Here is a 26,261-nt window from a genome sequence, read left to right as displayed (position 1 = left end):
GTGGAGGGCAGCTGGGCACCAGTGACTGCCTCTGCCCTGGAGGTGGGGTCACCCTGAGCCAAGTTTTCTCCAGTGTGGACCTACTCTGAGGATGTCACGCAAGGTCTATAGTAATCAAAGTCCCCTTTTCATCCACTGCTCCCATGCGTGCCACCGAGCAGATACGAGATGGCTACGAGGAGGGAAAGAAAGGGGCACTTGTCAGGCTCTGGACCCGACTCTCATGTCACACCAGGGGAAGTGAGAGCCCGCTTATGGACGAGGAGCCAGACACGTCTCCTCCAGGGAGAGGAACTTGCATGGGACATGAATGGCCTGACTCGAACTCACTGGCCAGCAGCAGTCACCAACGTCATTTGCTTTTTAGGAAAGTGCAACTGTGCTCTGGCAGCCAGTGTCCAAGACCTGTTCCTCTTGTGGCCCTCTCCCCCTGTGCTGCATCAAGGCTGGCGTGTAATGGTCCACGGCTCCCACGGGCACCCCCAAAAGGCACTGTAGCCTCCTTCTTGGTCTCTTGAATCTCTTGCTTGGGGGAGGCTGGCCACTGGGTCATGAAGACACTCAATCGGCCACATGGAGAGGCCCACGGGGAAGGAGATGGGCACGCCCCCCACCCCCGCCACTTCAGAAGTGGAGCCTCCAGCCCCGCTTGGGGCTTCAGATGACTACCATCCCAGCCAATACCCGCCTGCAATGGCAAAAGAGCCAGACCCAGCCAGCCACGCAGCTCCCAAATTCCTGACCCACAGACACCACAAGAGGTCATAAACGACCATTTGTATGTTAAGCCACTAAGTTTTGGGGTGACATGATGCACAGCAAGAGGTCACGGATGCACACCTAAAGCTCTTCATTTCCAAATACGTAATCCGGTGATGTTGGGGCTCGGGCACTCTCCCTGCCAGTAAAGTTAAATAGTGAGCAAATGACATTGCCTGTTCCACCAATTCATTATGGAAGGACGGGACCTCGAGGCGCTTAGCAGCTCCAAGCTTTTGGTGAGACATGCCATCCACCCGGCGTGTTCTATCCACTGGTTCTCATCTCATCGTGACCTCCTTCCCCAACCGCCCACTCTAAAGGCAACGCTCCATTACCCCACCGCTCTCCCCTTGACTTCTGCAGAGCCATTTTGATGCCTTCGTGTTACCCATTCACTCATCTCCCTCCTGTCCCCCCCAACCCCCACCTCCTCGGTGTCTGTACCGGTGGGGTACTGGAGGGAGGCCACAGGTTGCCCAAAGTATTTTGAAAAGAAAAAGCAACCTCTTCCGTGTGTTGGAGCAGAGAGCGGAGGGGAGCAAAGGGGCCGTTCATACTGATTAGCGTCTTCTGCTCCATCTCAGTGCTGATGGAAAGTTACAGGGCTGGTGAGACAGCTCATATTCACGATGCACAAAGCGTTCTGGGAAACCTTCACAGCGTCTAGGAGATAGAACAAGAATAAGCCAGCTCTTGTGGACCAAACCAACCCAAACTTGACTGGCTCCAAACAGCGTCCGTTGAGCTCACGGTTCAGCTGGTCAGCATGGAAGGCTGGGGGTGGCCGGGGTGGTTATGGCGGTTTGGGCCGTGCTGTCGTCCTTGCCTCTAGAGAGCCGTGGGCCACTGGGCAGCACGCTCGCGGGGCTCCACGAGCTGCCAGCTGGACGCCCCAGTTCTCCTCCTTGCAGGCCAGCCCGGACTTGCTCTGAGGCAACAACAAACAAGCAGGAGAGAGCATGTGCACCTGCCTCCAGGGGCCCAGCTTCCAAACGGGCTCTCTGTCGCTGCCACCGCTGCAATGGATAAGCCAGAGCGAGTCACAGGGTCCCCGGCTCACGGCTCGACCTCTCAGTGGCAGAGCTGAAGCGCGCACTGGAAAGGGCACAGGTGCAGTGGAGGCAGGGACAGCGGGGGCCAGGTTTGCCATCAATCCCTCACGTGCACATTTTACAGAAAAGGGAGACTCAGAGAAAATTCAGCGACTTAGGACGTGGGGCTCAAGCAGAGACTTGAACGTGAGTTTTCTTCCCCCTAATCTCACCACTCAGGAAATTCCCCGCACAAGCCTGGTCCCTTCCCTTTCTTGACCCAGCAGCTGAGGGCGTTTCTTTTGAGCAAAATCACCCGGCTTTGGTTGAAATGTCGATGCCACACGAGCATCACGGTGCTTCTGGCTCGAACATAATAGAATTCCCCACCACACATGGTGCCGGCAGGCTCTTTGTTCTATTTTGGTGACACTCCATCGGCATCCTTAGCCCACCTCACGGCTGTGTAGGGGCTCTGCCTCTCGGTGATGGTGAAAACCGCAAGGCCGGGCAGATCTGAAGCTAGTGGCTGACAAACCGGAAGGTCCACACTCTTTCAGAGATGGTACAAATAGGAACAGAAAGAATGACTGGGGTCTGAGCCACCCACGGTGTCATTCCATTAGAAATTTCCGGTACGGTTGCGTAGGCGGCAAACCAGGCCCAAAGAGCAGACGTTTTATATGGTTGGGAAAAGGATTCGAGGCAGCCTTTCCCCTTTGTTGGCCAACTAGAAAGAGATTAAAATGGAACCCATCACGCTTGCTAAATAAATGGCAATCAAAAATGTCATCGTGGGACTCCTGGGTGGCTCAGTCGGTTGGGCGTCCGACTTCAGCTTAGGTCACGATCTGATGGTTGCTCAGGTCATGATCTCACGGTTCGTGGGTTCAGGCCTCATGTCGGCCTCTGTGCTGACAGCTCAGAACCTGGAGCCTGCTTTGGATTTTGTGTCCCCCCGCCTCTCTCTGCCCCTAACCTGCTGGCTCGCTCTCTCTCTTTCTCTTTCTCAAAAATAAATAAATATCGAAGAATAAATAAATGACATTAGCTCTAAAAATGTCATCAGCAAGTGCTTAAATCACACGGTGAACTGAGACAAAAGAACGAGTCGGCACAATTTCCCCCGACTTCTTTCTCCCGTGGGAAACAGCACTACTGATCGGTTTAGACCAGGCACCGGTGAGCTATGATCCTGTGGGCCAAATCCAGCGCTCTGCCTGCCGTTGTAAATAAAGTTTTATGAGAACCACGCTCGTCCCTTCCCATTTGTCTGTGACCGTTTCCATGCTGTCGCCGCAGGGCTGAGTAGTTGAAACGCAGAGCATCTGGCCTCCGAGCCTGACTTACTTTCCACCCGGGCCTTTACAGGGTAAGTTTGCAGGGGCCTGACCTGCACCCTGGAATACCGCGCTCTACAGAAGGTCCTGGGACGTGAAGATGTGAAAGCCCGTGCAAGCGGACGTCGCAAGCAGGTCACCGGGCCCGGGCGCATGGTTGCCCAGTTGAAGGGAGAGAACAGAGACCAAGCTGACCCCCGGGTGGAGAGTGTGTGGGTGGGACTCCCGTCGCTCCAGCCAGCGTGAGTCCGGAGAACGAGTTCAACGCAGGTCCCGAAGATCTGCCCCCAGGTGCTGACAAAGCAGAGCTACATCGTGCTCAGGGGCGGGTGGTTCCCTGAGTCCAAACACACCCACGCCACCGGGCCTGTGGGTCTCTCTCTCCTCTCCTGTCCCACCAGGCTGCACTCAAACCTTCTTGTGCCTCCCCACCCCCCACTTCCCAGAAGCCCAGCGGCTGTCTGCGGGACGTGGTAGGCACGGCCCGGACCCACAGGATGAGTCTTATCCAGCTTTCCCGGCGGTTGGATCGGGATGGGCAGTCCAGGCCAGTCTGACAGAAGAGACGCGAGGGGTGTCCTCCGGGAGCCTCTGGGGAAGGGGGTCCTTGCTGACGAGAGACATGGAGAGGAGGGGGCAGCCTGACCGCTGCCTTGCCCGCCGTGGTGCCTGGGCCGGGGGGTGAGCTTGCTGGGAGGCCAACATGCAGGGGAAGACAGACAGAGCCCGCGATCTTGATGCTATCAGGAGAGGAGTTAACTCTGGAATCACCCTGACTCCCGAACTTGCCATATGTGAGAAGGCACACTTCCTTGTCCTCAAAGCTGTTTTGAGTTCATCTGAGTGTTATTTGCAGCTCGCGTCACCTGAGCTTAAGAGTGCCTGCCACCTCACGGAACACCCCCTGTCTGTGCTGGGCATGGCCCCCGCCCCCAGTCGTAGCCTGTCCCCTTTCCCCTCAACCCGGTGGGGATGTGCACACCACCCCCTGAGCGAACACGCCCCTGACCCCGTAGCGAGCATGTGACCCGTCGAGACGCCTCACGCTCGCCTGGCCTGTGCCCCCCCCCCCTTTCTCCCGCCAGATCCGAAGGTAAACCTCATGTATTCAAAATCGAGCCACCAAATGTCTGCCTCTGGTAGTGGTGAACCAGGCCATCTGGAACACAACTTCCGCTGAGCCCAAGAGACAAGCCGAATACAAAATGAAAACATGGGTCCCAGGCCATCAGAGACCTCACAGTATGACCGAGACTTGCTCAGTCAGATCCAAGAGACGACGAAGGCCCCACAGGGGAGCGCAGCTCGGCAGGTTTTTTCCCAGAGAGGGGGAGGGGGAACGCTTTCCGACATCGCAGAGGGCAGCTGAGGGGCAGCGTGCACATTCCGCACACCTGAAAGTGGTCCCTGGGGTCGAGGTGTGAACGGAACGCGAGCCAAGGAAACCTTGGCCTCAGAGAAAGGAAAGTCTTTTCTGTAAGTGCGGCTGGGTCACCGGAGACCCACGGGGAGCTAATGGGAAATCAGGGGCCACCTCACCCCGTGCACACTCCCTGGAGGTCTGAAAAAGAAAGCAAGAACACAGAGCTCTTAGACAAAACAGGGAAAGGATGTGTTCTTGAACATGGGACAGAGAAGGACTAATTAAACAAGATGCAAACAGCACTACCTGCAAAGAGAAAGACTTGATAAATCGTCCTAGAGTATTTGCAAGGTCCTCTGGTCACCCGAAGACGCTGGCAGGGAGGAAAATGATGAGGCAGAAGCAAAGAGGAGGGATTTGCAGGGCGTCGACCTTACCAAGGGCCCTTCCCCAGTGTACAGAAGGGACTCCTACAGATTAATGAAGAAGATGATGATCAGGCCGAAAACTGAGCCGCGGATTTCAAAGGGACAAGAAACCGATGAACAGGTGCTTAATCAAAGAAAACAAGAATTGCCACGCACACAGTGGCCGAAACGGAAAGCCGGAGAGACCGGGGACGGGAAGGGACAGACCCTCCCGGAGCTGCCCGAGGGCCTTCCGCCAGCCGGCCACTTTGGAAGACAGCCTGGGCATCGTGTATTAAAGCCGAGGACACCGATCACGTGGGAGCCAGCCAGTTCACCCCTAAGTACGTTCCCGCCAGCATTGCACGGACGCGTGCACCAATAGGTCGGCTTGACGATACGCATTCTTGCGGTATTTGCCACAGCCCCAAACTGAAACTAAAAGTACCTCGAAGAGAGAGATGTCTTTGTAAGGTGCGTAACTAGACAAGAAGGAGAAGGAATGATCCACAGCTAAATACAACAAGGCGTTTACTGAGGCGTACGCGCTGCGTGCTTTTATTAAGATAAAAATCAAGCCCGGCAACAGCACTCCACAGCGTCCAGTTGTAACAGGAAAGCGAGAAAGTGATTTCCATCAAAGTCAGGATAATTGTTATCTTCAGGGGCAGTGACAGGAGTGGGGGAGGTCCTCAGGGACTGGCAGAGTGGTCCTTCCGGACCTGGGTCCCGGCTGTGCAGGTACGTAGGCGGCGATAGAGTATCTTGGTTCTGTGCAACTTTCTGATTGTGTTTCCATCACTCACAGTCTAAGCAAGGTAAGAGGACGTTTGCACTCGGCACCACCCAGGGAGGCCTGCGGGAAATAGGCTGGCCCGGCCTCCGACTCTCCCTGCCTGGTATCCACGCTCGGAGCAGCGGTCCGTTGTGCTTTTCCTTCTGGACGCCGTGGATCTCCTGGCTCTCGCGTCTCCTCATTCGGTTCTGGTTCCTGAAGCTGAGTGCACCTGTCACCGCTCCGGACGCCGTGCCGAGCATTTCTCTGGAAGCCGGCCTTACCGGGGGCTTTGTCATTTGTCCCGCCCCTGGTCTTTCTGTGGACTTCCTCGGTGATTCATTCAGCCCGCCCTTACTGCACGTGTTTTGATGCGTAACTTTATCTTCTTGCTTCTTGAAGCAGTGTTTGTAAGTGGTACTGTCTCGATTTTCCATCTCATACGGCCAGCAGCGTTGCCGTTTAACGAGTGCAGTCGGTGACGGCACGCCCCCTGAGTCAGCTCTCTGGGCTGGGCGCTGGTTGCTGCTGGGGATGGGCCATGCAGGTCGGCCTCTGCACCCGGTTGAGGCCGCCCGGACACCCTTCCCTCTACGTGGTTTTCTCAGCAACACAGCCGCAGCTCTTGACGTGAGATGCGGGGCTCCACGAGACGGTGTTCCCAAAAGACTAATGCAATATAGAAAGCTGGAAAGCCTCTTTGCCTTGCTTGCTAGCGTCCCATTGGCCAAAGCCAGGCATACGGTCAAGTTCATTCGGAGGGGACAACACAAGGATGTGAACACCAGGGCTCATCGGGGCAAGCACGGTTCCGTGTACTTCCTTGTAGTAAATACATTGTAGTAAATTTAAAAACACAAATACGTGAGAACAGCCAGATACATATATTCAGGAACACGTACAGCAATAGAAAGTCTTATTAACGTAGGGGTCCGCTTCTGTCTGCTTCTTCCTTCTTGGGCGATTTGACCAACAACTCACTAGAGAGAAGTTCTGTGGGTTAAGGACGCATTCACAGCATCACTGGTTAGAAAGTTTTCCGAGAGCAGGCGTTTTCGTGAATACCGTGGCTGTCACAAAGTCCAGAAGGTGGGAGTTTTAAGTGGGAGGTCTCGCGTCCCATTTAGGTACCAGAAAGGACACAGCCCCTCCAGAACATTCGTGGTGACCTGAGAGATCAAGACGCCCTTGCCTCGCTGAGGTCTGGGGGCGCTAGGCACCTTCCCTGAAGCCTGGCCCTGACTCAGCGTCTTTCCTGACCTTCTCAGATCGCTCTCCACGATGGCCCTGTCGCACTGTTGGAAATCGCTGCCTCGGTACGTGAAGTGAAATGCCTCAAAGTGTGCAAACTGCTAGGATGTTCACCCGAACAAATAAGAACGTGAGAAAGCCCAGCACGAAGGCTTCATGCCCAGGCCAGGGGACGGCGGAGTCTGGGCGGAAAGTACCGGGGCCGTACAAAACTTTGAATTGCCAGTCCACGGTCGCCCGGGGGTGACGGGAAACTCTGCTGGCTGGCAGGCAGCTCTGGGCTGACGGGTTCTACCTCTTGTGCGGGAGGGGGGTACGTGCCGTGGAGCGGCCGCCAGGTGCACCTGCCTTCCTGCCGGAGGTGTGTCGGATCGCCTGTTTGAGATGCGGTGCTCTCCTCCCGGGACACCACAGGCGTCTTTTTTTGTGCTCCACATGAGCAGATGCTTCATGAATGGTGCTGGCAGAACTGTTTAAATAAGAAATGTGCCTTAAAAGTCCTTTCGTTTTGCCAAATTTGTGAGGGCTTACTCTATGCCAGATGCTCTATTTATCACCTGACTTAACCCTCACGATGTTTGAAAGAGGCATCATGGTACCCATTTTCACAGCCCTGCCAACTAAGGTGCAGAAAGGCTGGGTCACTTGGCCAAGGTTGCACAGCCAGTGACTCTGCACAGGAAGTAGGACTAAGGCTGCCTTTCTTTGAACAGGAGCCCCCCTCCCACCCTCCACCTCTCTCTCCCACCTTCCCCCTCTCTCTCCCACCTTTCTAGACCCCGCACATCACCCAGAACTCAGAAATCAGCCTGGGCTAGTGTCTAGATCAGTACTGTCCCAAAGAAATATAATGCTTCTTGTAAGCAGTGTGAGCCACTTATGAAATTTCGAAGTTTCCAGTAGCCACATTACAGAAAAAAAAAAAGTAAAATTAATTTTAATAATATATTTTATCTAACCCCATAGAAGGAAATATTATTTCAACATGCAGCCGATGTAAGCTAATTACTAGTAAGAGACTTCATTTTCTTTCTTTCTTTCTTTCTTTCTTTCTTTCTTTCTTTCACCCACAACCATCTCGATTTGGACTAGCTGCATTTCACACATCACCAGCTGTATGGGCTCCTGGCCACCCCACTGGATGGCACAGGTTCAGTACTTTGAGATAACATGGTTTCTCAAAACGTGCTCGAACTTATGTCATTTCTAAAGATGTGTTTGTTCTCCATAGCACATAAGGGCGTGAGCGGGCACAAGGAGGAAAAAATCAGACATGATAGAAATCAGTCAAAAGTAATCTGCCACCCCCAGTACATGTTCACAAAGCCTCCAGTCCAGAATGGGCTGCAGGCAGGGTTGTCTCCAGCCGCCAGGGTTCCATTCATGCAAACACCCTAAAGTCCTGATACTGTGGGGAGAAACGTACTTGAAAATGTTTCCGACAAATGTTCTGATCTGCCTGAAATACTTGAACTATTTTGAAAGAAGAAAAGGTGGGGGGAGGAGAAAGCCTGCTGATCTGGAATCTAAGAAAGAAAATGGGTTGTGGTGGTTGTTGTTTTTGACGCTGGGAACTATTTTTAGGAAAGAAAACCCACCTGATATTTGATATGAATTATTCATCCTTAGATAGAGACACAATTGGTGTCAAAAAGCAAGACCAAGAAGGCTAATGAAGGTCGACTTTGATTCTGATTAGGGAAAAAACAGTCTCAGTGACCGTGATTAGGATGAATGTCCCTGCTGTGTTTTCTCCAGGGATTTCCCTCCACTCGGTGTGACAGGCAGACAAGAGTAACTGGAAAGCACTGAGGCGTTAAGTCAAGACTTGCTCGGTCTCCCGACACTGAGGAGGCCAGGTGCCCCGGGGAGCCCTCCTTCAATCCACTCGGGGAAGTCTGAGACGAAGGCTGGTGAGAGACAGGCAGTGAAAGCGTCTGCACAAAGTGGCTGCAAGGTCTTAAATGCCAGCCTGGGGGCCGCACCCCAGGGAGAAGGACACTGTGGGACACTACGGCACGACTTGGAGAAGGCTGCAGTCACGCACCTGTTACCATCACGGACCTCGTGCACCTGTCACCATCGTGGACAGAAGTCGGCTATGTTTACCTGGTGAGCGCTACCCCGTGCGGGGTTTCCTGTGCCGTGGATACAATGATGCTGTCCCGAACGAGTTTAAAATAAGCTTTGAGGCCGGACAGCCGTCCTCGTTATTTAAAGTATTGACAACTCCCGCGTGTCTGTTTAGTTGCATCTCCGGATATGACGATAGCCATCCATACACCTGCTACTTATTATGAGTGGGCGTTTTTTAGGAAAAAAAATTTTTATTTGCTCTTATTCACCCACGTTTGTAATTTCTTGATGAAATCTTCCCGCCGAGTATTTATGGCTCCAGCAGGTAGGGCGGTTCTTCCAAGAGGAGCTGCTGGAGCGAAGGAGTGTGGTTGGAAGCCCTCGGTGCCTACGGTGCATTTGCAAATCCATTTCTTCTGAGAAACAGCAGCTCTGATAAAAGCACATCAAAGAACAGATTTACCGCAGGTCTTCAAGTTGTCTGGGGAGTGCTAAGATGTAACCTGATAAGGGATACCCCAAACGAGTTATTCTAAACTTAATCCGAACGCCACGGTATCTGGTTTTCACACGACGGCACAAAAAAATCTTTGTTTCTCTCGTGGCTTCTGCGAGATCCGACAGCAGCGAGGAAGATGGGAAGCAGAAACCACCTCTCTGGTGACTCTGGAGAGATTCAAAACCCTAAGCTGTAAGACAGAATGGGGCACTGCCCAGAGCCAGCGGTGGTCGAACAGGGCATTTGGAGACGTGGGAGGGAAGGTACCAGAAAACCCGGTGGAGAAGCCGTCTCAGAGTCAGTGATGCTCCTGGATTGCTTCATTGGCAATCATGAAAATCAGATGGCAGGTGTGCTTTGCCGTATCGTAATTTGTGCAAGTGCTTACGAAGCTGGAAAGGCAGAAAAACACACCATGTTTGCTGGGAGCTGTGTGTTGGTGAGGAAGGATGGGTTCCGAGAGTAAGGATTCCGAGCTACAATCTCTGCTGGTGGGGCAAACGAAGACCAAAATAACCCCATGGCGCACCCAAACCCGCGTCGTCAAAGGAGGCCCTGCAAACGAGGAACAGCCCATCCCCCTTCCTCTGGGAAATACTTCGCAGTGACTTCTCCAGGAAGAACTCATCTCTTTTAAACATATATAATGAAATGGGGATATGGGATCTAATCAGTTAAACTACATGAAATGAAAGGAAGAACACAACAGAAAAATCAAGTTTCAGACAAAGAACATTCTCCCCCCCTCCGCCCCCAAACAATATTGATACAGAGCTGATGAACTGTGAAGGAACGTACCGCCATGAAGTCAACACAGCAATGAAGAAATTGCCCTGGTAACGCAAATGGGAGAGAGAAGATACAAGGTTTTCAGGAAGGACAAGGAGGCTGGTTGGAGTAAACCAGGGGCCAGCAGAGCTCGAGAAAGGCGCCTTTCTCCCGGAATGAAGCCACCTTGGAAGAAATACAAGGGACATCGGTGCTGCATCAGAAGGGCGGGAAGTACAGGACGGAAGGAAATGAGGTGAGAGCTAAGGGACTGGAGAGAAAGTCTGAGATGGGCAAGACCGACAGTGGGAACCCAACATACCCACACTGTCCCTAGGACAGAGAGCTTAAATAATAGGATGCAACAATTATTTTTTAAATTTTTTTCAAGTTTAATTTATTTTTGAGAGACAGAGAGAGACAGAGTGCAAGCAGGGGAGGGGCAGAGAGAGAGGGAGACACAGAATCCGAAGGAGACTCCAGGCTCCGAGCTGTCAGCACAGAGCCCGATGCGGGGCTTGAACTCACGAGCTGCGAGATCATGACCCGAGCCGAAGTCGGACGCTTAACTGACTGAGCCCCCCCAGGTACCCCGGAACATTTTTTTAAGTTTATTTATTTATTTTGAGAGAGACAGAGACAGCATGAGTGGGGGAGGGACAGAGAGAGAAGGAGACAGAGAATCCCAAGCAGGCTCCGCGCTGTCAGAACAGAGCCCGATTTGGGGCTCGACCTCATGAACCGTGAGATCATTACCTGAGCAAAAACCAAGAGTCAGATGCTTAACCGACTGAGCCACCCAGGCGCCCCGAGATGGAATAAATATTTTAACATATAATCGTACAACACTTTCCTCAACTCACAAAGACATACGCTCCCTTAGTGTCTTAGGAGCAACCGGCACAGAACAATCAACGCTGAGACACATCCTACAAGACGACCGTGTTTTCGGACCCGAGAAGCTTCCAGCTGGACTCCAACAGCAGCTGGCTAACGTTGGAAGACAGTTCAGTGAAGTCTGTGTAGTCCTCAAGGGCAGAGAACAGAGCCAAGGCCATTTGAACTCAAGCAGGCTCTTGTTCAATTCAAAGGCCAGAGGTATTTTTTTAATACACAATGATCTGAGACACCTCTGTAGGAGACACTTGAGACCGTGGACAGATGGATGAGAAGCCAGAGCGGAGGGCAGGCTGTGAGCACCGCCTACCTAACTGTCGGGTGAAGAGGAAAACAAAGCTAGGACCGTGGATACTGAACAGAATGCAGGACAAGAGTGACAATGCAGTAACAGCTACATAACAGTAACTGAGAGAGGAGGGTAGATAAAGTTTGATACGTACTGTAGGCATGGTGGCTTCCTCATTAGAGAGCCAGAGATCAGGACAGATCACTAAAACTGATGGATGAGTTAAAAGAGAAATACGTTTTGTTTTTTGTTTTTTTTTTTTAGTTTTTTAACGTTTATTTATATCTGAGAGAGAGACAGAGACAGAGTGCAAGCAGGGGAGGGTTAGAGAGAGAGGGAGACACGGAATCCGAAGCAGGCTCCAGGCTCAGAGCCGTCGCACAGAGCCCGTCACAGGGCTCGAACTCAAGAACTGAGAGATCATGACCTGAGCTGAAGTCAGTCGCTTAACCGACAGAGCCACCCAGGTGCCCTGAGAAATACATTTTTAAAAATACAAGAGGAAATATTAGGGAAAAAAAATAAGATTAAAATGGCTTGTTGGCGGTGGGGAAGGGAAGGAAATATAATACATTTGTCACTGCTTATGACAAGGAGTCAGTGGATTTTATCCAAAGAAATGGAGGATTAAGGGCTTGGGATTTAATTATAACTTTAACGAGTTATCAAAGGAAGCCTTTACATCGAGGCTTCCAAGATTTAAATGCTATTAAAAACAGAATGCATAATATGAAATAGAAATAAAACGATGTCAAACAAGCAGATGTAAATGGCGTTAAATTAACATATAAAGAAAAAGACACTCTACGATTGGGTCACAAAGCAAAACCAAGCAGTGTGCTGTCTGCTAGAAATATACCTGAATAGAGTCAAGATCTTTGAAGGTAGAAGGGTGAGCAGAGGTACAGCAGCGAATGCAGAAGGGAAAGAAAGCAGGTCACAGTCTAATGAGGGGAGGGTTCAGGAAAATGGCGTCGAGAAAGACAAGGGAGGACGCTTCCCAGTGACAAGGGCACAGTCCGGAGCTGAGACACAACGGTGCCCGTGCCTGACAGTTATGAATATCCACTCCCCAATGCACTAGCTCCACTCTTCCTAAAAGCTAAAACCAGCCCTACAAGGAAAGATACACAGAAGGCATACTAACAGAGGGCTGAGCCACTCAGTTCGTAACGGAGCAAGGGGACAAAAAATAAATTTTGGAAGACCAAAATAACATAATGAGTCACTTTTTCCAAGTGACAATAATGCAGACAAATCGACCGTCTAATGGAGAATACAGAGAGCCGTGGAACACTCGAGAAGGTAAACAAGGGCAAACATCACACTCCAGGCAAACTGAAGTAAAAACAGAAATCCGTAACAAAAACAAGAAACAAAGGAAATAGCCATAAGCAAACAAACACCCCCACAATCTGGACATTTTTCACCACCTCTTCACCCATTCTTTTTTTTTTATTGTTTTTAATGTTTATTTATTTTTGAGAGAGAGAGAAAGTGAGAACAGGGGAGGGGCAGAGAGAGAGGGAGACACGGCATCCGAAGCAGGCTCCAGGCTCCGAGCTGTCAGCACAGAGCCCAATGTGGGGCTTGAACCCACGAACTGCGAGATCACGACCTGAGCCGAAGTCGGACGCTCAACGTACTGAGCCACTCAGGCGCCCCTCTCTTCACCCATTCTGAACTCGAATAGGAAATGAAAACAAACAGGGTATCTAAACGATGACAATAATGAAAGCTCGACTTACCAGAACCTAGGAGTTACGCCTCACAAAGTGCTTTGAATAACATCATATTCATTCATTTGGATCACTCAGCAAGAAATTGGAAGTCTATGTCAGGCATTGTCTTAACAGCAGGTAAAACAGACAGAAAGCCCTTTGCCAAAGGCGTGTAAGTTCTGGTGAAAGACAAACAATAAAGAAAGAAATATGAATTTGCATAAGAAGGTGATAAACATTTGAAAAGAAAGTAAGTCAGGAAAGGGAACTAGAAAGCCTTGGGAGTGTGAGAAAGAACAGTTTAAAAAAATTTTTTAGTATTTTTTTTTAAGTTTACTTATTTTGAGAGAGAGAGCACGAACTAAGGAGGGACAGACAGAGAGAGAAAGAGGGAGAGAGAATCTCAAGCAGGCTCTGAGCTGTCAGCACAGAGCCCGATGCAGGCTTTGAACTCACAAACCATGGGATCATGACCTGACCCGAAGTCAGATGCTTAACCGACGGACTCACCCAGGAGCGCTGCAGACTGAAATTTTAAAGAGGATGGTCAGGACAGCCCAGGTGAGATGACGGCATTTTTGGAAAGAAGGAGGTGAGCCATGTGTCTCTCTGGGGGAAAAAGGTTCCTGTGCAGCAGAAACAGGATGTGCAAAGGCCCTGAGGCATGAATAAGGAGGTCAGGATGCCCAGGAGCTACTTGCTCCTAAGTGAGAGCCCTACATCCCTCTGTCCTCCACGTGTCATGAAGAATCTCACCAGGATGCTGGCGGCAGGCATCTGGGGAGACGCAGTTCTAGGCATCCGTGTCCTTTGATACGGGGTGGAAAAACATAGACAAGATCGAGCACAGGGCTGTAGCTGGAGATGGATGTGAAGTCAAAACTGTGTTTCTGTGTTACTCTTCTTCTTCTAAATGGTGAAAGCGCCGTGTGTGGCTAGGCAGATGGAAGTGTTCCACAAGAGCGGAGAAGTTTTACTATGCAGGAGAGAGAGGGGAGCGTTTCCGGACCGGTGTGCTAAAGGCGTGGGATCCAATGAACAAGAAGAGACGTTTGTCTAGATGGGAGAGCGGACGGTTCATGGTAACAGGAGGGAAGACAGAATCCGTCGTCAGATGCACCTGTGTGTTGCTTGGTGGGATGGGAGGAACGTGTCGTGACGGCTCTTTTTTTTTTTGCCTTTTTTCTTTTTCAGTGAAACAGGAAGCACGGTGATCAGCTAAGAGAGAAGACGGGCAGGCGGCTGTGGAGGTTGGACCCTCTAGGACGAGACATGAACGGACCAGGAAATGTGAGTGGACGGCTGGAACATGAGGGACCCCACTTGATGTTACGAAATTAAAGGGAGGCCCGTCACCGAACTGGGGGGTGCTTTTGCAGCCACCAGCAGGTGCGCAGACAGCAGAAAGCTCAAAAGACTGGGTCGTCAGTCTGGCCCAGGCATCCTGCATTGATGGGAGAATGTCCTAGAAGCGAACACACATCGGATTCTATCCCCGAGGTAATGAGGCCCACCCAGAATCCCTGGCAAGTGTTAGCAGGGCACAGTAACTTCTGTTCCGTCCAACCCAGGACCTGCTCGTGGGGAATAAACGGGGTGTCAACGTGGGATTGTCCCCCTCCCTCCCAGTCTTGCCTCAATCCAAAGGGAAGACGGAGAGGGCTCATCCAGGTGCCCCGTCGGGAAGGAAGGGGCCCCCGCGGTCAAAGTGTGTGGCATGTGAGTCTGGGGTCAGCTCTTCTTACGGAGCCCTGAGATTGACTGCAAGGTCAAGTCCACTGTGTGTGTGTTAGGGGAGGGAGGGCTGCCCACCTTGGATTACGGGCCCTTTTTTTGAACTCAAAGCAGATACTGGGGAGAGTGTGAACAATGAAATCTGAAACTCCTGTCTCTCTCGATGTGTCAGAAATGATGATTCAATCGACAGGATGAACTATAATGTTGTGCAGATGCCTCCGGGAGCACATTACCCTACGGAATACTGACCACCTGCCCCGGGATCCTTTACCCGTCCATTCCACAGATGAGGAAACTGAGGCCCAGGGAGTAATTTGCCTTGACTTAACAGACTGGTCGAGGCAGCTCGGGTCTGGTGCCCGCTCCAGAAGCCCGCCTCCACACTCTGTACAGAGCCCCCGCCCTCCCCACTCCAGACCTCGTGAAGGAGCCTGCAGACCAGGGTAGGGATGTGACCCGCTCCTTACACCCCTAAACACCACAAAATGCCTGCACCGTCAGCACGGCAGGCCCTTCAAAGTCACGCAGAGTCCACAGGGTATAAGTAATAAATTCCATCACAGCCTGACACTCACGTGGGGGGCAGGTGGGGCTCACCTGGGCCACAAACACAGCCAAGCGTTCAGCTCAGAAAGAGACCGCGCGGCATCCCAGAAACTTGACCCAGCCGGGATCTCTGTCCCTCCAACCGGAGGAGCGGGCACAGAGGGCTCGGCTCCTGGACCAGACCCACGTCGGCCCGGGGGCTCGGTCTCACCGGCATCCCCTGTTCTACTGAGTTTCACAGATATCTCGCTTTTTACAAAGGGAAGGTTTGTGTCAACCCTGCATCAGGCAAGTCTCCCCATGTCGTTTTCCCAACATTTACTCACTTAGCGTCTCTGTGTCACATTCTAGCCATTCTCAAAATATTTCAAATGTTTTCTTTTTTAATGTTTATTTATTTTTGGGAGAGACAGAGACAGAATGTGAGTGGGGGAGGGGCAGAGAGAGAGGGAGACACAGAATCCGAAGCTGGCTCCAGGCTCTGAGCTGTCAGCACAGAGCCCAACGCGGGGCTCGAACTCATGAGCTGTGAGATCATGATCTGAGCCTAAGTCAGACGCCCGACCAACTGAGCCACCCAGGCGCCCCAAAACATTTCGAATGTTTTAATTGTTCTATTTGTTAACGGCCATCTGTGATCCGTGATTACAACTCGTTGAAAGCTCAGGTGATGGCTAGCAAGTTTTAGCAATAAAATATTTTTAATATTTCATGTACTTCAGGTATGTACATTTTTTAGACATAATGCTATTGCACACTGACTGGACTACAGGAGAGTACAGCCATAAGTTTTTTGAAGTTTATTTATTTATTTGGAGAGAGAGACAGAGAGAGCATGAGCACGGGAGGGGCAGAGAGAGAGGGAGAGGGAGAATCCCAAGCAGGTTCCGTGCAATCCGTGCAGAGCCTGATGCAGGGATCGAAGTCACAAACCGTGCAATCATGACCTGAGCTGAAATCAAGAGCAGGACGCTTAAGCAACTGAGCCACGCAGGTGCCCACAGATATGACTTTTTATGCCCTGGGAAACCCAGAAATTCATCCGACCTGCACGACTGCAGTACCCGCCTTCTTGCAGTGGTCTGGAAGGAATCTGTTGTATCTCCAGGGTGCGTCTGCACTCAGTCAACATCCAGGCGGTCCCTGTCCCGGGCTCAGCTAACCCGCATGGGCCGATCTCAGCGCTCACCCCGCAGGGACGGCACCGGGCGCGGGACTTGCCAGACCCGTTAGCAGTCGCAGGGTTGCCTGAAAGTGTCGGCTACTTCTCCCAAACGCATGCCTCCAGGTCTGGTGGGGAATTGGCAACCAGAACTGGCAGCTGGGCCGGACCCCCAAGCCTGTAAGACCCCACCTCCCGGGGAAAGAAGTTTCCATGGAACGCTTTCAAAACACGCACCTGATCTAAGAATTAGATACAGCGAGCAGCGTAAAATCCTCTCCCCGTAGAGTAATATTTCCATGAAATTTGCCGAAACAGATCTCTTCTTTAGAGCAAAGCAGAATTTCCCAGGGTGATTCAAGATGTGAAACGAGCAAAGATGGTAACCTAAAAGCTGTGTATTTATTTTAGAGCATGTTATAAAAACAAAAGATAACTAGCCCGTCACACCTGTGACTTTAGTAGTGATGTAAAGTGTTCTTTATAATCGGACACAGAAAGAGTCACGTGAAGGCGGTAACCTGCCTCAGGTCGTAGAGGGTCCCGAAATACAACACAGCAGAACCCCACAGAGGGCCAGGCTGTGGGCAGAGATTTGAGTTTTTCTTTCTGAGCATAGACAACCTTAGTGTTTCCATGTTCCTCGAGCTCAAAAATATGAAACAGGTGTTTTGATGTTTGGGGGAATGCAAACAACTGAATCTGGCCGTACCGGACAAAACAGATGTATCCCTGGGGGTGCCAGTCCCGCTGTGGCGGGCAGGGTTCTGGGCCACCCAAGGCCAGCCGGGGATGTGATGATGTCAGACCTGTGGTTGTGGTCCCTTACTCGGCTGGGTCCCATCTAATCCTCCGAGGCCTCTATTATTTTTTAAAAATGTTTATTTATTTATTTTTGAGAGAGAGCATGCTTGCAAGCAGGGGAGGGGCAGAGAAAGGGGGAGACAGAAAATCCGATGCAGGCTCCGGGCTCCAAGCTGTCAGGGCAGACCCCGACATGGGGCTCGAACCCACAAACTGTGAGATCGTGGCCTGAGCCAAAGTTGGACCCCTGACCGACTGAGCCGCCCTGGCGTCCCACCCACGAGGCTTTTAAAAGCACGGAACGTTCCTGGCTGTGTGCAGAGGACGAAGCAGAGCACTCCAGCTGGCCGGGAGAGGAGGCGCTGAGCCGGTGACTGCCTCTGCGGTGGCTCCAGAGCCAGGAGTGGCTCCCACGGACACTACTAAGGAAGCAGTGAGACCTCGGTCCCACTGTCCAGCTGCCACCCGGTCTCAGCTTCTGAGACGCCAAGCAGAGGTCCCAGGTAACGGACTCCTCCCGGAAATGTGACCCGGGGCATCTGTGGGGCTCCGCGCGCGGTGGAGTAGATGGTATTTGTCACTGCCGTGACAGGTGCCCCCGTCTTTGCCGACAGCCTGTCCACAATCACAGGACCCTCTCCCCACTGATTATCCCCTGAACCAAGAACCAAAATGATTGACAAGGCAGCCGTGCCCTCTGTCCACCACAGCAGGGCAATGACCACCTTCTCCGTGTCCAGATCCCACCAAAGTGTGTCGTTTTTAAGAAAGCCAGATTTCCTGGGGCACCTGGGGGGCTCAGTGGGTCGAGCGTCCGACTTCGGCTCAGGTCACGATCTCACAGCTCGTGGGTTCGAGCCGCGCGTCGGGCTCTGTGCTGATGGCTCAGAGTCTGGAGCCTGCTTTCGATTCTGTCTCCCTCTCTCTCTGCACCTCCCCTGCTCACTCTCTCTCTCTCTCTCTCTCTCTCACTCAAAAATGAATAAACATGAAACAAATTAAAAAATAAAAACAGAAAGCCAGATTCTGTAAGAATTCACCTGGAGGGAGACACGAAAGCCCACTCTGCCCCGGAGCGTCTCTGCTGCCCCCGCCCCGTCCCCGGGACCCCGAGGTTCTGGGTTTTGCTCTGGAGGTTCTGCCGGTGACACGGCCAATGACGGTGCCCAGCTGGCCCGGCCGGGGAGCTGTCACGTGTCCACAGCTGGGGAAAGCCAGGCCGTCAGCGTGGTCAGTGGAGGTCACTCTGCCGTCCCTCCCCGGCCCCGGACAGGCAGGTGTGCGCTTGCTGTGTGTGTTCTCAGGCCCCGCCCCCACCTTGGGGTCTGGCAGGGCTCCTTGGTCCCCCCTCTCGGCCACCCCACCGTCGTCCCCTGTCCACGGAGCTGCCCAGGGTGGCATCTGCTTCCCGCGTGACGACGTCATGTTTCAGATTCTCGCCACAAGCCCGGCTCACCCCAATGACAACTGGGTCAAGCGCAGAGGAGCCAGGACAGGCAGACAAGTGGGGCCAGAAGAGGGGCCTCGCCTCCTCCCCGTGATCCAACGGGACAGCCTCCGCTCCCCTCCTCAGCGCCGGAGGCTCAGGGCCGCAGGGCGGGCCACGGAGACTGGTCTTCTGGCCGTCGGGGAGGTGTCACCGAGAGCCCTGTGGGCAAAACACGCGGCAGGCCCGGGGCCTTTCGAGAACACCACTCTGCCCTCCACCCCCATGCCCTCACCCCTGCTGCGGCCTGGGGGACGCCGGGCACACGTGTGTGACCCGGCAACTGCGCCCGCCCCGCCCTCCCCCGCGAAGCCCCCAGTGGAAACGCAGGTGGAGGGTTAGGAAGATGTTTGCACACGCAGAGGAGCCGGAGGCCGTGCAGTGCGCGCTGTGTGAACATCTCCTGGGCTCAGCGAGTAACGCTTTTCTCACATCCCTTTACACCTATCCGGTTCCCTCTCCCCCCACCACCCCTCTGTCTCTCAGCGAACTGGTTGAAAAGCAGTTACGGGCTCAATACTTCACCCTAAGTTCCTCAGCAGGCATCCCCTAAGAACACACACACAGCCACTGCGCTCGGTGGGGAGCTGCAGAGAAACGGAACCAGCAGGGCGAGTGTAGAGAATTGACTTTACGAAACTGGCTCACCCAGTCGGTGGGGGCAGGCGGCCTGGGAATTCAGCTAAGAGTGGATTCCGCAGGACTGAATCTGAAACCTGCAGGGAAGACCGGCCAACTGGAAACTGGGGCAGGGTTTCTATGAGGCAGCCTGGAGGCAGAACTCCTTCTTCTGGAAACCTCAGCCTTTGTTTTTAAGGCCTTCAACTGATGGGATGAGGCCCACCCACATAGATTTGCTTTCCTCAACGTCTGCTGATGTGTTCATCACATCTAAAAAAAAATACCTTCCCGGGGCTCTAGACTGGTGTCTGGCCAAGCAGCTGGGCTCTGTAGCTGAACCAAAGTGACAACATTAACTATCCCAATCATAAGACCATTAAAAGTGATAGTTATTTGAATAATGGCCTCAGTGAAATCCATGGTTCAATACTTACCTCCCCCCTCCCCCCGCCCGCCTTGAAAGCAAAGGCAGAGAGTGCTACTTTGAGCTTCTTTGTGCAAAAGAAAGAAAATAAAGAGGATGTTACTGCAGGTGCTTGGGCTTGTCAACAGACACCGTGGAAGGTTCCGGCAAAGCGCCTGCAGGTGGAGACCAGAACCGGAGGGGAGCGGCGTTGGGGGTGGGGGGGCAGAGAAAGGGGAGGGACTGACTGGCCCCAGGAGCCATGTGAGTGTGCCCCTTCTTTAGCAAACCAGAAAATATCAAACAGAACCTAATCCCTCCTTTAAAAAACCAAAAACCAAAAACCAAACTTTTTATGGCAAATCACTGCTCCAGAGAATTCAGCGCACCCTAGCTTCTCATTTCTCCAACGGAAGATTTGCGCCCCCAAATATTTGAAACTATCCTAAGGGGGAAGAAAACCACAAAATGAGCACTCACAACACACAAAGTATTGGAAGCTGAGGTTTGCACCAATCCTTAGCAAGCGGGAGCAGGATGTGGGAAGCCCCAAACGATCGGGACTTGCCCTTGGGCTCGGGCGGGTCCTGGGGCCCAGCCAGGCGGGTGGGGGGGCCTGGCCGGCAGCGGCCTGACCGACCCGCACACACGCCCCTGGTCCTCTGGCCTGTGCAGGACTGAGACCACCTGGGGGCTTTCTGCATCTCACAGCCCTGGCCTCAGAGGCAGGCCTAGCATCTTCTGGGGAAAGGCACACGGATGACCTCCGCACGTGACCCCACTCTGACCACTGTGCCCCGCCCCGGGCCGGTGCTCTGGAAGGTAGGCAGGCAGAAGACGTAGGGAATCGCGTTGGGTGAGGACCAGTATGTTTTAAGGGAAGACATGGAGACTCTTGGTTCCCAAACTCGTCGCCCCCTGACCCCCTCACAGAGCCTGTGGGTCCCCAACCCTCAGCCTGTCGCGCTGCCGCCACGTTCCGGAAAGACGACGCTGCGCCCCGGAGCACAAGGAGGCACATTGCCCTGGGCTCCAGGGCGCTGCGCCTCTGCGTTCATCCAAAGGAGCCTCGTCGATGCCTCTGCTCCACGACCTTTCCTACAGCCACCCGCTCTCTGCGCGTGGGATGATTTTTCCACCCCGATATTTTAACTAGGAAGTTTCCAGATGACTAATAACTCAGAGCATGTGTTTCAAGATGTGCTTTTCATTTCACTGTGAAACCATACCCTGCGGGAAGGGTATTACACTCTGTTCCAGTAATTACTGAAGTCTAACAAGCCACCCCAAACTTCGTGGTGTGGAGTGACAGCTCGCACCCGCAGGGCCTGGGGGTCAGGGGTCAGCGCTGGGGCTGTTGCAGAGGAAGGCGACTCTTCTCCGTGGGGCCTGGGCTGCAGCCGGGCACCCGCAAACGGCTGGGCTGGAACCATCTGGAAGCTTCTCCTGCACGACTTGGAGGTGAGCCCACCCGGCACTGCTCCCCCAGGGAGCCTGCATGTGGAGTCGCCTGGGGCTGGGGCCGAGGCTTCTTGGGGTATGACCCCCGCCAGGGCACCACGTGGAAGCCTCCATCATGGCTTCCAAACCGTCTAGCGGCTACCAGCCAGTCTCCGGGGCTAGGCCCGATCCAAGGGAGGGATTTGGACCCCCGACTCTCCAGGGGAAGGGTCACATCAAGGCCATCCTGCAGACAAGTTTACGTCACGGAAGCCATCTTTGGAAGATCCAAGCTGCCTCCCAGCCCGACGATGGTGAGGCGGGAAAGGGCACGAGGACCTCCTCCTTCCTTCTGCAAACCCCACTCACATTTCAGAGAGAAGCCATTTTGTGTCTGCTCTTCTTTTTTTAAATTTTTTAAAATGTTTATTTATTATGGAGAGACAGAGAGAGATAGAGCAGGGCAGGGGCAGAGAGAGAGGGAGACACAGAACTGGAAGCAGGCTCCGGGCTCCGAGCCGTCTGCACAGAGCCCGACGCGGGGCTCGAACTCACAGACCGTGAGATCATGAGCTGAGCTGAGGTCAGACACTCAACGGACTGAGCCACCCGGGCTCCCCTTGTGTCCGCTCTTCTGATGTTTTGTTCTGTCGTTTTGGGTCCCCTGGGTCAAATGAATGTCTTCCCGTTATGTCCTACATGCATACAATGTCTGCTCCGTGATTAAGGTAAAAGGGAGGAGGAAAGGTAGGATTTTATCTTCTACGTGAGAGTCAAACGGCACCCTTGGGTTGCCAACAGGGTGGTGATGTCAGGTCCCGTATTCCTTCTGGAACCTCCTTAATGTTTTCCTTCAAGATTTCATTTGCTGAACTAACCGCAGTGTGGAAAGCAAGGCCCATGAGCAGCCTCCATGTGGAAGACAGACAGACAGAGACAGACAGACAGAGGAGGCGGCAGGAAATTCTACACATGATCTTTGGAAGCCGACCTTTAGCCGACTGTACAGTTAGACTGTAGGCTACCCGCTTATAACAAACACCTAGAAAAACAGTGGCAGAAATCATGTTCTTTCTCTCTACTACAAGACGTCAAACTGCTCTGGCTGACGTGAAAGCTCTGCCACTTTAACTCACGGCTTCCGTCTCTGAGTTTCAGGCAGTGACCCCAACTGTCCTATTTCCCAGCTGGTGAGGGGGAGGGCGGGGCAGTCGTGGACAACCACTTTCTCTCCCATCTCATTGGCCCAAACTTGGTCACATGGTGCCATCCAGCAGCAAAGGAGGCTGGGTAATGTAGTCTCCAGTCCGTGTGCCCAGTTAAAACTCCGAGGGTTTCCAAGAGGAAGAAAGAAAGAGTGGATATTGAAGGGTGCTGGCTGTCTCTGCCCTCCTCTCCTCTTTCCCCTTGCAGATTCTCTTAGAAGAAGCAAAGTTTACGGGACTGCCGTAAACTGGACATTGGACACAGGGAGGCTTTCGCTATTGGCTGGTAGTTCTGATTTCCACGGCAACCACACTGAATGGTCGATTACTGTCCACCAGGCCATCTTTTTCTTATGCATCTTTGGGCATAAACGACTTCTTACCAAGAAGCGAGTTGGGAAGAAAGAAATCCTGTGGACTGAATGCCTACTGTTTCTTGGTCTTTGGTTGTCCCTGACGTTGTTAGTCTCGATCTTTCTTCTTTGTGACTGGAATGTGATTTGCACATGAGAAACAGAAATGTGATTTCCTGGGGCGCCTGGGTGGCTCAGTCGGTTGAGTGTCCAACTTCCGCTCAGGTCATGATCTCACAGTCCGTGAGTTCGAGCCCCCCATCCGGCTCTGTGCTGCCAGCTCGGAGCCTGGAGCCTGCCTCGGATTCTGTGTCTCCCTCTCTCTCTGCCCCTCCCCTGCTCACACTCTGTCTCTTGCTCTCTCTCAAAAATAAATAAACATTAAAAAAAAATTTAAAAACGGTGATTTACTAATATCTTTCTCTCCAGGGTTTTGGATGAAAGCTGACACATGCGTATAGAGTCGACTGTGGCAGGTCGTGTGTGTGTGTGTGTGTGTGTGTGTGTGTGTGTGTGTGTGTTGAGGGATAGAGGGCAGAGTGAAGCTTGACTCTGGACCCTGTCTCTTGTTTTGGGGGTCCTTCTTTTTTTCCCTCTTTTCAAATCCTGGCCCATCATTATTTACCCACACTTTGCCCACTCGGTACATACAAGTGCCTTTGCCGGACGGCCTAGAAAGCTGTGTTGTGCGGAATACTGTTTTGTCAGATGCTAACGAAAACCCCAAAGTAGAAGTATTTATTGTCATATAACTATGCAAATGGTACCCTCTATCTTAGACACACACAATGTGCTAGAGAAAGTTAGAGGTTCTCCATGAAAAAGAAAACCACCTGATAGAGGTTCCCATCCCGCGGTTGTCCAATTTATTTGAGCTGAAAACACAGGCTGACGAGCACTTATTGGAAAATGCCCACTCAGCCCTGCTGCTGTGAGACGCACAAAGCTCTGAGCTCTGGAGCCAAATCCCTGATCTTCCACCAGCTGTGCGTGGGGCTTTGTTTCTTGACTCAAAACTGGGTATCGTCTTACTTACCCCTGGGGGAGTGTGAGGGCTGATGGAAGGACGTACATAAAGCTCAGTGTTGGCATATAACAAAACTCAACCAAAGAGATTTTATTATCTTTCCCGGACAGGACAACGTGTAATAAGAGCTCAGTGAGCCAGTGTGATAAGCAGTTTGTGTCCAGAGTGCTGAAGGATTCTTCTGGATCCCTCTCCCAGGCTGATGCTACTAGTATGTATTGGGTCTATGTCTTACCCACTGAAATGCTTGGGTGTATCCGGAAGGTCTGATTAATTTCTGCCTGATTCTCACCTTCTAGTTTGTAGAAGCCCCAAAGACACTGACCCCTCTCGGCTCTAAGACCAGCATCCTGAGAACACAGCAGGCAGCCAGCGCCTGGCTTCGGGGTATAGTTAGACAAGAGACCAGCCAGGAGTGTCCCGGGGTTCCGTGTCCAGGCGAGTCACGGGGAGGCATGCTCAGTTATGGTGGCGTTGGCGAGATGCACTGCCTTTGTAAGAGTCTGGGACCTGGGGCTTCTCCTCTTCAGCGCTTACGTAGTCCTGGTGTAGAGTCTGGGGGCCCCAGCTGGCCTTCCCTTCTTTAAGAGATACCCTAGCCAGTGCAAGGGCATCTGGTCTCCATGACAACCATGGAAGCCTGGCTTGACTGACAAACAGGGAGGCCCAGCCCACTGACCGGCCGGTGTCCACAAAAGGGCCGATCCAACCTGGCATCCAAATCAAAGTGTGGACCCGCACATGACTCTTGCCAGCCTTTTCAGTAGGCACCAGCGAGTTCATTCCCGGTCCTGCTTGTAACCAACGCCCACCCCTAGTGTCTGTCTAATGCCCATAACATCCCCAAGACAAGCTTTGTCCTTCCCATTTTGTAAACGTGGAAGAGACAGAACGTGCCACAACCCGGAGGTTCTTATTTCGTGGGCTATTTAAACCGGGACAGATGCTTATTGTTCATTGACCAGCACAATAACAAAATGCCAAAAAGAAAAAAAAACGGGGGGGTTTACGTAGCATGGAACTGACAGGTTGCCCATATGTATTATCCACAAAGTGGCTCATCGCTACCACGTGTGCAGGATCTGAGACAGGAACTACAACCTCCGAGGGTCCTAAATGACAACCAGCAGCTTCAATTGCCGTCCCCCCCCGAGGCCCCATTTCTTTAGTTCCCATGTGGATGGGTGATAACTCGAGCGTGCCCCACATGTGAAAACCTCAGGAAGACAAGGCCGCATGGCCACACACACCCCTGCCCCCAACCAGCGCCCTGTCCTGCTTCCCCACGACAGGCTTCAGTCTACTGCAGAGGGCGGCCGCGGCTCCTGAAAGCAAACTGACCACCCTCCCCGGCCTCTCCAGCTGCCAAACGAGGGCAAAGCACTCACGAGTCACAAACAATAAAAACCCACGTGTCTGGAGTGGAAAAGACGGTGTATCTTAAAGGGAAGGCCAAGACTTTGCTCTGAATCACAAGTTCAACGTTTTTTGTGTGGTTCATTCTACAAATGGAAAATAGAACATGCACCTGAGAGTTAATGGGCACAGAGGAGATAGAGCATTCTGGGGGGCAAAACTATCTGCAGTCACATTTTACGGGCGACTCAGACATTCTGGAAAGGCAGAGGGTGTTAATATTATGGGGATGATGGCGAGCTCATCACGGTGCTGGTTCACGCCAGCTCTGGCCCACGCCTGGTGAAATTCTAGAAGGCAAACCTGTGAGACCGGGGCCACGTGAAGGGATCACACTGCACTCGTCGGAGGATCCAAGGAGGGCAGCATCTGGCCTCTGCCTCATCAAGACGTGACCTACCAGCCCTGACCAACCCCCTGCCCCCGGGATGGCCGCGGAACTTGCTGCGGCCTGCTCTAGGCACCCCAGCCTCTCCGAGTCATTGTTCTGCGCCCACAGAAGGCCGGCAAGTCTCAACCTGAATTGGAAAGTGGCATCTCTTCCCCTGCAAAGCCAAAGTCATTGTTCTCTAGCAGCTGGGTAAGTCCGACGGCTGCATTACAGGAACTAAGTGATGAACACGGTAAACGCTGGAAAACTGAATCCCACACACATCTTCTTTGGGGATTCTGTTCCTTGTTTTCTTGTTTTCCTGTATTTCCCAAAGGGGTGGGCCTGTGTTCCCTCGGACGCACGCAAAACAGCAATCACTCCTGTTGATTATCTGCTATTTGCAGAGACACTTATATACATTTCCTGTTCAAACCCTGTGGTCGCTTCAATCAGTAGAGAACGGAGTAGAACCCTCCAGTCTCGTTTTACAGATGAGGACACCGAAGCTG

General features: G+C 52.5%; 1 protein-coding gene across 2 annotated transcripts in view; it reads right to left on the bottom strand.

The window, feature by feature from the left end:
• AUH (AU RNA binding methylglutaconyl-CoA hydratase) overlaps nucleotides 1-26,261 on the bottom strand; it is a 353,019-nt gene that overhangs the window by 16,389 nt on the left and 310,369 nt on the right. Inside the window, exon 11 of one of the 2 annotated variants that reach the window (XM_027041183.2) lies at nucleotides 9,810-9,896. The exons of the other annotated variant lie outside the window; for it this stretch is intronic. Coding sequence (XP_026896984.1) covers nucleotides 9,825-9,896 — 72 coding nt within the window. The 3' untranslated portion in view covers nucleotides 9,810-9,824. Of the gene's footprint in view, nucleotides 1-9,809; nucleotides 9,897-26,261 lie in introns of those variants that run through there. 2 annotated transcript variants of the gene reach the window in all.

Source organism: Acinonyx jubatus, chromosome D4, assembly GCF_027475565.1.
Source record: "Acinonyx jubatus isolate Ajub_Pintada_27869175 chromosome D4, VMU_Ajub_asm_v1.0, whole genome shotgun sequence".
Classification (NCBI taxonomy): Eukaryota; Metazoa; Chordata; class Mammalia; order Carnivora; family Felidae; genus Acinonyx; species Acinonyx jubatus.
The sequence above is the reverse complement of the archived record's forward strand: the minus strand, read 5'-3'. Positions and strand labels throughout refer to the sequence as shown.